The sequence below is a fragment of the Monopterus albus genome, unplaced genomic scaffold (genome assembly GCF_001952655.1).
Source record: "Monopterus albus unplaced genomic scaffold, M_albus_1.0 scaffold1.1, whole genome shotgun sequence".
Taxonomy (NCBI): Eukaryota; Metazoa; Chordata; class Actinopteri; order Synbranchiformes; family Synbranchidae; genus Monopterus; species Monopterus albus.
In genome coordinates, this window is record NW_018127881.1 from 4,566,096 (window position 1) to 4,578,440 (window position 12,345).

General features: G+C 39.0%; 1 protein-coding gene across 5 annotated transcripts in view; it reads right to left on the bottom strand.

Moving 5' to 3' along the window:
- LOC109969434 (metabotropic glutamate receptor 4-like) overlaps positions 1–12,345 on the bottom strand; it is a 181,772-nt gene that overhangs the window by 43,341 nt on the left and 126,086 nt on the right. For all 5 annotated transcript variants that reach the window (XM_020616515.1, XM_020616440.1, XM_020616360.1 and 2 more), the window contains exons 5-7: positions 7,591–7,726; positions 7,239–7,393; positions 6,785–6,925 (exon numbers count right to left, since the gene is read on the bottom strand). In XM_020616515.1, the coding sequence (XP_020472171.1) occupies positions 6,785–6,925; positions 7,239–7,393; positions 7,591–7,726 (432 nt within the window). The remainder of the gene's footprint in view (positions 1–6,784; positions 6,926–7,238; positions 7,394–7,590; positions 7,727–12,345) is intronic.

Consider the following 12,345-nt stretch of genomic DNA (forward strand, 5'->3'; position numbering starts at 1 on the left):
TTAAGCCCGACCCAGGTTGTTCTACATGTGTTTGTGATTGTTACAAGCTATGAAGAGGTGGGGCCTTAGAAGGAAATGCAACATGCCAATCCTAAATTCTCTTTGCTCTGCACGAGCCTCAAAATCTGATGTAGGCACATAAGAGATATTAAGTTGCAGGTATGTTCAATTTAGATTCACAACAGACTCATTACAGTACCATGCAGGGATGAGGTAATAATAAAGCGACACAAATTACATATTATGTATAACTGCTAAATGGAATTTGGTTAAGCTTTGCAAGTTAATAAGAGCCCAGTGGGTGAACTGCTGCTGAAAGTTCTAAAACAGAGATTAAAAAGTAAAACTGATAATAACACTTTTTCAGTTTTGTTGGAACCATTAATAAGCTACTGTGCATATAAAGCAGTGATACTGTATCTACTGATTACAGTTTGACTGCCACAACAAGACGTACATTTTAGAAAATCATTACATACAGACAAGAGTCAGCATTTAAAACCTGCACTAAATGAGCTTCCGTGCACATTTGCAGATAAACAGCCTCCACCAACTGTGAGCACTGCTTCATCTTGCTGTGTAACACTGACAGAGTGCCCACATATCGAATGGAACAAGGTGACAGGAAACAAGAAACATCCACTGTCTACTTCCTGTCAGTGAAGCAACCCAGGTTGACATTACCCCTGACTGTTTTGTTTATGGCAGTGACAGCACTTCCAAATATTTAATATCACAATGGAGATCGATCCCTGCACTATGATATAACTGGATCAATAAAAAACTCTGCTTCTTAAAGAAAATATGAATGATATGCACCATATGTGGTTAGTTCTGCTGTTATCAGTTTCTGTTAACATTTTTTGCCACGTGCATAGGAGCAATCCAAAACCACCCATTTTGTAACAGAACAGACATTTATCATGCAACATCTGTCCTCTTAAGGTTCAAGCAATTTTCAATAGCCACTTCAATCTGAAAGAGTGCTAGCCCCAAATCAGCAGAGGTCTCCTTCTGTCAGCCATCTTTCATTTGCTAAATCTCCAGCTCTTCACTGCAGACCAGAGGTGTTTGAATGTCCCTGATTATCCCACGAGCTTTTGAAACGCATGAATTATTGTTGGAGGTTACGGCTCAGTAATTAAGGGCTATGGGGCCTTGATTGGACAGTGATTGTCACAGTTTGGCCAACATGCTTATGCCAGTGGGAATCCTGCAAGCCAGAGTGGGTGTGAGAGTGATATTTTTCTTGCAGGCTTGGCATGCACCCACACTAACTTTGCATTGTCTTTTCTCCATAAGACCATTTCCCTTTTTCCCTCAGTCCACCCTCCCTGTGGCTTTTGAGTCACTGGCATTTTGGCTCTCTCACACACAGTTTCCAAGCTGGTGTTCTGTTTACAGAGAAATTCGTTTAGATTAAGCAAAGTGAGGGTTTCATCCTCTTTGAGGTGCAACACAAGACATTTTGTGACTGTGTGTGTGGCTTCAAGACCTACGACTTTTTATTCAGCTCGTGACTGGCCAGAGGCTATCCTGTCATTTCCTGCCAAGAGAGTTGTACTGCCACTTAAATTGATCCGACACTGGTGCTGTGTCCTACTCTTCTCTATTTCATTATCTGGCATATACAGCATGTATACATGTTCTTATATCTGAATTTACAACTAAGCGGGCATTCAGACACTGCAGGGGGGCTGTTGTAGGTGTGTACAATACAACCAGGTTGTGACAAGTCAATATGAGTGGATTCATTCTCATTTCCAGCCTACTACGTGGCCTACTACCACCAGTGTGTCAGCACCGATAGGTAAAAAAACACAGTTTAACAAGCAGCACCCTAACTAACAAAAACGCATGGCGTGCCATTATGGTGCATTTAGAACTGTGGTGCAAATTTGGGAATGAATAGCAGTGAATATTCGCGCCAACACGACAAACCAAAGAGTGTTCTTCCTGTGAGCATCCGCATTCTGACTATACCCCATACACGATTGGTCAACGCAGTGCCTTTGCCAGATTATGTCACTGTCTGGTGTGGTGAAAGTTGAACCAGATCTAACTTTTTCACCACATGTGGCTACATGGTATTGCCCAAGCCCCCTGCAGTGCTGGTACTGGCTGTGGTGAACGCAATCCCCCCCACAGAAATGAAAAGAGTGCTGCGTTTTTACACCTCTAAAACAGTGTGCACGTGGGCTAAAGCTGCTACTCAAGCCTGTTTAGGGTTAAACAATTATTTCCAATACTGATCAACTGGATGACTATGTTTTCAAGTAATCAATGATTTGTTTTATGTATAAAATCTCAGAAACCAATTATAAATAAAACAATTCCCTAAAGTGTTCTCTCCAAGTTTTGTTAGACCAACAGCTCAAAACTCAAATATATTTGCAATGACATAAAACAGAAAAGTAGCAAATCTTCACATTTGACTTTATCACCAATTAAGACAACGGTGCCCTGCAAATCCAATCAGCTGTAACAAATAAACTTTAAATCTTTGAACTTCCAAACTACAAAACGAAATCTTTCTGCAGCGTGTCAGTGTCTATAGTCAACCTCATCTGAAAAACACCACTCTGTATTGTTTTGATGTGTGGGAAAAATGCAACAGAAAATTAACTGTTTCTTGGCATTGCTCAAAACGTCCCAAGTGTGAGCTTTAATGATGTGGGTGGTCGCATCATGATAGGGAGCAGTTAGTTTTAGAGCTGGGTGAATGCCCAACAGCTGGCACATAGTAAACAGTAGTTAAAACCTCCCAGTTAAATTTCTAGCTAATTAAACTTAATGAGATAATTTTCTAAATATAAAAATGTGGAGTACTGCTTTCACAACAAGAAGCACATTTGAAATTTCTATACTGTTTTTACTTTTAATTATGCTCTGCACGATTATATCTTGTTTTATACTATGGAGTCAAATAGATACCGGTAGATGATAATCACAATTGGCAGTCAGGATATTGCTCATAAATATCTCATTTTGATAATTTCCTCAAATTACGTTACACTGTATCGTATTTAATTCCATCCAACAAAAGAGAATCCCCCTCGTGACAAGCTGCTGACCTGTCCAAAATATTCCAATCTCTAACCCGATGTATTCTGGGAAAGCGTCCTGCAGCCCTGCACAGGATAAGCTGTTAAAAACACAATAGATGCTTGTATATAAAAGCAAAGCTTGCTTTATCTGCACTGCTTCTCCCCTGCATCATTAATTCGCAGGAGAAATTAGAAGCCTATCAGCAGGGTCCCTGTTCTCTACTTTCCAAATTAATCAATATTGGTTTTACATCTCCTTCGCTGAAAGGTAAAAGACAAGTCTCAGTTTTTCCCCAGTCATTATCCTGTGATCACACCGGGTACCCTAAACCTCTCAGGACACTGATAATTCTGCAGGATGGCCCAGTGGATTCTCTCACAGCTGCCTCAGAGGCACAGCAAAGCTCAGCGCCAGCGGAGAGGCACCACGAGTGTCACAGTTCAACGTCAAACAAATGCTGCAAGATTCTGTCTCCCTGTGAAGCAGAGCTGATAGTCAAGTTGAACACTAAAATGTCTGTACTGAGCAAGGAGAGTGACAGAAGAGCTATTGATGGCTTTATACAGACGCCTTCCACATTTTGCTCCTACTGTAGGGAGATGCTTTGTCATGTTGATCTGAGTACTATCAAACAAGAATCCTGAAGCTGACGCCTACACCAAGGAATTGCTAAGGAGTAAACTACTGTATGTCAAGTACATAAACATTGACAATAGAAAGAGGCAGTCAAAGTATTTAACCATTTAAAAATCACTTGCTCCCATGCTAACCTTGACTAGGTTTTTACACTTTAGTCAATTATCTGGTTGACTGCTTAAGATTTACAATAGTTGCTCTATTTCATATTCTTAGTTTATTCATCATCTTATAGCATTTATTATTTTTTCTTATTTCTAGTGCTACTTTGGGTTTAATAGTTACATCTATTTATTTAATTAACTATGTCAGGCTATTTTTGGTGATATTCTATTCTTTTCTTGCTGTCAACAAATCTTCTAACACATAACCAATGATAGACAGACAGGCAGAGTCTAATGCAACATGGCTCAACATGGTAAGGAAGTAACAAACCAGACTGTTGAACTGCACCCACAGCTGCAGCAGTGGTTAAGTGGTATAAGGAGAGCCATAGCACCTCAACAGAAAGCACAGTGCCCATGCTTGAAAAATGACACCACACACTGTTTGCAAAGCCTTGCACTGAAAAACAGACAAGCAAGTACTTCTGACCTGCCATAAGAATAATGTACTAAAATTGGTGTTTCATTCACTGATCACATGCGTGAAGTCAACGTCTATGTACGGTGTCCAAGAAGAAAACCACTAGTCACAAAATGGCACAAAAGTGCATGAATAAACTTTGCCACATAACATGAAGAGAAGCCTGATTGCTGTTGGCAGTGCATTCCTTGGTCAGATGAAACCAAAATAAATTAGTTTGCATCAGACATGTCCAGAATGTTTGGCATGGACCTAGACAGGACTACCACACTGACTGCAAAGTGCCAACCATGAAACATGACGCTGTATTGTTATAGCGAGAACAGAGCAGTGAAACAGACAAAATGTTGTGTAGCTCTGTCATCATCACAGGGCTTTATTCAGACATGACACCTACACGTGAAATAGCAGGCAATTTCCTGGGTAGAGGTGCATGTCTGAAAGAAGAAAGTGACAGTATGATATGGCCAGGTATGCTCCCTGACCTCACCCAATAGAACACCTTTGGACTATTTCAAAAGGAAAGTAGGGCAACAAAGCCCCTCTAAAAAGAATCATCTGTGAAGAAGAGCAGAATGTCTCTCCACAGATTTGTGCAAGACTGGTATCATCCATGCCCAGGAGGATCTAAAGCTGGACAAACAAAATATGTAAAATAATAAATAAATAAATAAATGAACAGAATTTCACTTAACAAGGTTATATTGACATTTGTTGCAGATCTAAAATACAGACTTTCCATTAAACTATTACAATAGACTCTGAAACTGGGTTGTTGCTTGTAAATGCATATCCAAACAGAATAACACTAATCTTTGCCTTAGATATATCGGATCTAGCCTTCAGTTTGTGCAATCCTCATCTGACCTCATCACTCTGGGACATTAGTAACTGAAGATAATAAAATAAGACAATCTAGAGTTCTGGTGTAACAATCCACCTACTGAGTTTCAAATTCTAGGCTAAATATGGCCGGGTGACATTACAAAGTTATATAGATTACTTCTAAATGTGCAGATATTATGCACTGATGTACTGGAAGAAACAGAGACTTGTTTTACATAGGCAAAAAGTGAAAATGCTGTTAAGAACAAAATGCACTCTTTGTAGCCGTCCACAATGCTAATGTGTTAACAAGACAGTTATACACTAACCAGCGTGTGAATTGCATTGCGCATTGGTGGGGGGGGGTCTCCTTTTGGGAATCAGCTGGAGCCGAGTGATAGCAGTGCACGCTCTGACTTGGAGCAGCACCTCCATATCTCAGTCAGTTCTGCAGCCTCTCTCGCATCAACATCCCAATACCAATTTTCTACACAGTGACCAGCATTGTTCTTAGGAGGTGCACTCCAGCTGATCCTTGAGAATCACTGATCCGACACTTAAATCCATGCACAAAAATGAGCCCATAAAATAACACGTGAATGCAGCTCATGAGCCATGATAAGTTAGAAAATACCCTGCACATGTCCTGATAATGTTACAGGCATTACTGACAGCAGGTGAAGTCATGGTGTGGCTGCTGTCATTCACTGCAAGTTGTGAATATTATACATTTTTATTTTAGTTCATTATTTTCAAAACAATTAACCATTTATAAAAGTTATATGCAAATAAATCGTATTGTGTAGTAATGTGCCAATAATTCAACCCCCCCCGAAATTTCATATTGAGATTGTAAAGGGGTCTGAGACCTCCCAAGACCCTCTGTTAATATTAATATAATTAATATCATATGCAAGTTACTATTTTTGTAAATGCTGATTAGCTCAGTACTAGCACATAGCAATCAATTGCTTCACTTATAGCTATAGCTATGCATACATCGCAAAGCACAAATGCAAAAAAAAAAAAAAAAATGTATTAGATCGAAGACCGTGCTATTGTCCGGAATATCTTAAATGCCTCCCATAGAAACCAGGTATAAATATAAGCACAATGTAAACAATTATACTACTCTTGTAAAAAGCGTCTTACAACATGACAGTTTGCTTTTATTAAAATTAAATTATCATCTGCACTGATCTCTGTTAGCACAGCAAACCATAACAGATTCCTTTAAAGTAATTAATCTGTATTAAGATAAGGGAGATGACTGAGGAAACCCCTCAGATTTTAAATATATGTTCATCTACTTAACTGTTGTCTAAATTTCATTTAAATGTGCAGTGTGTTTCCACTTCAAGACAGACTTTGCTCTGTAACATATTGCACTAAGCCTGAAGCTTTAACCATGCAGCCCAGCTAATTCATTCACTAGCCATGGGGGTAAAGATGCAAAACTGAGGAGAAATATTGTGTATGACAAAAACAAGCTGTGAGATGAAGTGTGATTCTGAATATTAAATGTACTGCTCCTCCACTTGTAATATGAGTGTGATGCTGTCACAACAGTTTCACCATGAGCCAAATGTGTCACCTCCCTCAAGACATCAGAACGAATGTTTCCAAGGTGGTTAAAAGTTTCAACAAAAAGAACAAAGGAGCTTTTCTTCCCAACAGAAGAATGTCTTACTTGTGCACTTTTTGAGCCCGGACCCTTTCTTCACGGCGTGACGGCTGAGTTTGCAGTTGAAGTTATTCTCCCAGAACTCAGCAAACCAGATATTCCTTCTGTTGTTTTCCAGCGTTCGACTGATGAAGTAACGATCAAACCCTAGACAGATCAATGGGTTCAATGTCATTGACAGAGTAACCAGCAGCGTTGGTGCAGTCTGTGAGCTAGGTCTCTGTTGTGTTCTATAGTGTAATTAATTAAGCATTGTATGTGTTGAATTCACTTTGTTTTGTTTGATTGACTTTTGGTTTTTAGGCATCAAATGATTAAATGATAGAGGTTAAGCATTACACAACAACGCTTATTCTTCTGCAAACAGGCAACTTTGCCTCACATAAAAATAATATTTCACTGAAAATGGTTTTATAAAACATGCAGATCTGATGTATATGACCAAGGCTTGTCTTTGTACCTTTGATGGACTGGCGCTTGGGCAGGATGGTGACTGCTCCCTCTGCCATCTCCTCTTGGTGCACAACTGGAGAGATCTTTGAGCCCCAGCTGTCTGAACCCACCCAGATAAAATGGCCGGTCTGGTTAGCCTTTTTAGCTGCATGGAGTAGCCGTCTGCAAAGGTGAGGAAACATGTTGTTGTGGATAAGGTCGGCATCCCGACCGGCTAAGCTTTGATTTCATTTTGCAATTTCTTACACAGTAGTCTGGCAGAGCTGGACTGAAATGACTATGCTCAGACGGGTTTCTGTGCTGTCTGCTGCATGTTTTTCTAATCTTCAAAGAGCTGTTATGTAACCATCAGGACTTACTTGATATCATCTTCGTTGGCGAAAATTATGACAACTCTTGCGTTTGGGTTTTCCTTGAGGCGCCGGATGACCTTGTCAAACTCTCCCTGCTTGGGCTCCCGAGGAATCTTGACTGACTGGGAGATGCACACACCCCCTAAACACAGAGGTTTATATGTAGAGGTCAGATGACAGGATGCAGTCATAATAATGTGTACAAACTGTAGAACACACTCACTGTGTCAGAGGGATCATAGACACAAATCTTGTAGTTGCGAATAAAAAAAAAAAAAAGCACCAACAAAAATACAACTATACCAACACATTTAGTTGTGTGAGGTGAATTTAAGCATAATTAGATACAAATAAATAATTCATGGCTGAGGTAATGGAATCCAGGGCTTTGTGGGCACTTCATCAGTTTAAACTAAGAATACTTTGAAAATTGAAACTAAGATGGCAAAATGCTGCATTTCCCTGAAGTGTGAGTGACCAGCAGAGCAATAATTGGTTTCTGAAAAAAGAAGCAACCTTGCTGACTTTGTGACTCTGCTGATGTAAGATCTACAAGAGTGGGCTTCAAATACTTACACAGTCCCATAAAGATTTTGTGGAGGCTTTTATTTTGACAGGTACTCATTAGCACCTTTTGTGTTACATTTCTACGGTTATCAAAGAGATGTTAATGCCTGTTTACTAAGTGCAAATATGTTCTCATATAATTTGTGCACATTTCCATAAAGGGAAACATTCCGTTTTGAACCGGAGCACTTGTTTTATTTTACAACCAAATTATACTGCAGAAAAGCAATCTGAAACAGGACCGCTTCTGGTATCCCTCACCACCACTGGGGCACTTAAGGGGTAAAATAAATATCAAAAATATGATAAAAATCTACCCATATCCATGAGTGGGATGTGCCCGAAAAAGTCCATTTTAGACACTCGAGTGGGTGGTTGATAATAAAAGTCCTTGATAAATATGATAAATAGGGGTTAACATTTAAAAAATACATAAACGTGTATAAGCACATGCCAAAATATTAAGGCAAGTTTGCAATGTGTTGATTTATGTGTTAGCTCATATTTACTAAACGCATTATTATCAACCAACCATTTGAGTACCTAAATTAGATTTTTTGTTTGTGCCACATCCCATTCACGGATAAGCTTTTGATATAAACTATGTTGCATTTCAACTAGGGGTTCAAAAATGTTACAATAAGCATCATGAAACTGAAAAATGTATCGTAATGTCAAAGTAAGTGCACCGTTTTCTGCACAGATTGGTCATGAAATGTGATCTGATCTTCACCAAAGCTATAACTATCAACAAACACAATATTTCTAACCTGATAAAACACAAATAGTCATAATCTTTAATGTCTTTATTGAACACACCCATTAATGCAAAGTGATGATGGAAAAAGTAATGGCAACCGTGTTTTAATAATGGGTTGAATCACCTTTGGCAGCAATAACCTCAAGCAAGTGTTTCCCTTAGCTATGGATTAGACCAGCACAACATTCAGGAGGAAAAAAATATAAACTATGACGAACCGAACCGTAAGCCTTTTATCATGTTTAGAACCAAATCATGAGCTGGTTTTATCTTTACAACCCTGCTTTGTAGCTTTGAGCACTTACAAATAATAGTCACCACTTTGAGTCCTTGCAAACACCGGCTGAAATGTTTTGTGCCATCTGAGCAAAGTTTCCAGTGCTTCTCCAACAGGAATTCTCTAGTAAGATTTAGGCAGTCTAAGTGTGCCATGTTTGTCTGAAGGATTGTTTCTGAGCTTCCTGCAGCTGCCAGGACAGGGAGACACTGCACCAAGACATTTGTACATACTTTACATTGTAGATCCTACACAGTGCAGATACTATATACACAAACTGTGCCTATTCCACTATTGTACTGTAAATGGAGATTGGTTTAGAGTCAGAGATGCAGTGAGTGTGTTTAACTTCCAAATGTCCTTTCTCTAAACTCCTGTCATTGTGTGGTCTTCTGCCCTGGTACACAGCTAAATAAGGGGGCAGTACAATCGGTCCCAATTTAGCTGTCTAAAAAAGTTCAAGGTCTGAGACAGTGTTGGATGGAACTGGTTCATTCTTGCACAGCTGTCACCAAACCTCATTAAGTTTGAGAAGGTCAACCAGAATTTCTGGCCCAGTCTTCAGACATGCAAAAATTCAAAATTCTGTCAGAAACAAAACCTCCAACAATCCTGCAGCGAGCCATGTCTAAAGAATTTATACAGACTGGTGAGCATCATTTTAAGGGTTTATGACAAAAGACATCAATACTATCTACCTGTGTCTATCCATTATTTTCTTCAAATTCATCTTGTAAATTTAACTTTGAGTATAAACTGATGCACATATACAGTAACATGCTTTTAAGCCTCCCTTTCCTCTCAAGCTGTTTAGTGGTTAGTTCCATGATTTACCAAGTGAGATGCAGAAAGAAAAAAAAAAAACAGTGATCACAATTTTACAACTATATTTTTTTCTATAGGTCAGCTATTACAGCAGCCAGTACTGCTGCATCAGTTTCATCCATGCACTTTACCATTTAGGTAACTGCTTTATTCTCTACTTTAGGTATACTGAATGGATTTTGGCAGATGTACTGTGGCTCACTAGCCACAGTATGTGGGGAGATAACCTGATTCTTAATGCTGCCTGCAAAGCTCTGGTGGGTTAGTTGTTTCTCTAACTGGGGAAAAATCATCAATGAGCACATCAAGATTTGGGTGATGAAGCCAGGTTAGAGGCTTTGTATTGCTTGAAAAGCTACAGTAGGTTGTAATGTGCAGTACTGTTAAGTCACATGGAACAAGGAGGGCAGGAACAACCATTTGGTTATGTTGTTTAAAATTTTGATTTAAAGATCCCTACTCATATGTTTCTTTTGGACATTTATCACAGAATGTTGAGCAGAAGTGCATTATGTGCTTGATCCTAGAAGTGATGTGCGGTGTCCCTAAAAATCACACTTTGGCTGTCTCTTTATGCTTCTGACCATCTTTTGGTTTATGGTAGACTTCTCCAGAGAGTGTGCGTGAAAGCATTTCATCACTTCAGCCACTTCTATGTGATGACCCACTTGTCCAGTTCACTCAAACAGGCTCCATTATCAGTTTGGATGTTGACTTAAAATGGATGGGTTTAGAAAAGTGAGAAGCACACAAACCACACCATCACTCCGCAGTTCCTCACATGCCACAGTAGAGCACTATCATGTGTTATCTTAACAATGTCTTCACTATAATTAATGGAAACCATTAGTGACAAATAGCTGCTGCAGTGTCAGGGCAGCCTCAGTCATGCACTCTGTCTTCACCACAGTAGTTCTTTTTATCTATAGTGAGATGCCTTTCAGATATAAATAGACATGCTGTATGTGAAATCAACACAATCTCATAAAATGCTCGTGTCAAGACATCAACAACCGCTGTATTTTGTATTAGAATTTCTGAACCCTGGAATCTTCCACAACAGCAGGAAGTGGGCACCATGCTTTATTATTAGCTGCACAGACCAATAAGCTAAGGCTGAGATTTAGCCTGCAGAGAGAAGACATTTTTATAGAAAAGATGACACATACATTTATCCAAAAGTTAATATATGGTGAATCTTTTTAATGGTGTACATTGATCTGTCTATCAGGTGATCAACCAGCTTTTCTGTCCTCATAGCATGAAATCCTCATGTGACTACTGTGCACATAGTATCACAATGATATTTTGAAGTCAATGTTTAAAGATTAGGTAAGTTAAATGACTTTAACTAAGCTCAACAGCATGTTTGACTTGCAGTACCTCCTCCACGCAATCCTTTCATAGGTGAGAATTTCTTCACCTTTAATGTAAAAGGCATTACATATTATTATATTTCCATATTACAGTACATACAGTACATATTTTGCAGACTATCCTTTGCAGTCAATGATTGTCTGAAGTGTTAGACTAGACATCACCAGACACTTTTAAATCAAATCAACATTTATGTATACATCTTTTACACACAACTACAAGTTGATCAAAATGCTTTACTCGAAATAGCAAAAATCAAACCCACCAAATTTTAGGTCAAATCAATTCAATTTTATTTATATAGCACCAAATGACAACAAAAACCATCTCAGGGCACTTTAACATAGTAAGATCTAGACATTATTATTATGCACACAAATTAATACATATTTTAAAACAACAACAATGGTCTTACTGGGAACTGAAGGTCAGTCTAAAAAGCTTAGTCTTAAAAAGTGCCAGGTCAGTAATAGAGAGAATATAGTGGTAAACTGTTCCACAGTCAAAGCACAGCTACCCCATCGTTTACACCAAGACCTGGGGACTTCTAAAAGAAGCTGGATGGATGGCCCAAGCACGCTGTCATTTTTATGGAAGAATAAAAGTTCTGTTAAACAAAGAGGGGGCAAGGCCATTTAAAGCTTTTAAAAAACAAACAAAAGTTTGAAATCAACTCGGAACCAAAGTGGACACTAATGAACAGATAAAATTATTGTCACATTTGGCTGTGTGAGTTAAAAATGAGCAGCAGCATCCTGTACAAGTTGGAGAAAGTGAAAACTGATTGACTCCAGAATTTATATCTTCCCTGGCGATGCTCTCACTGCAGCCACCTTCAGCTCTTGCTTGTTGTGGGGTCTCTGCGTCATTCAACAAGTAGACTGCAGCTCAATCAGGCCGAGATCAGTTGATTGACTCAGCCGGTCTCTTTGATTGCTTTGGCTGTATGTTTCAG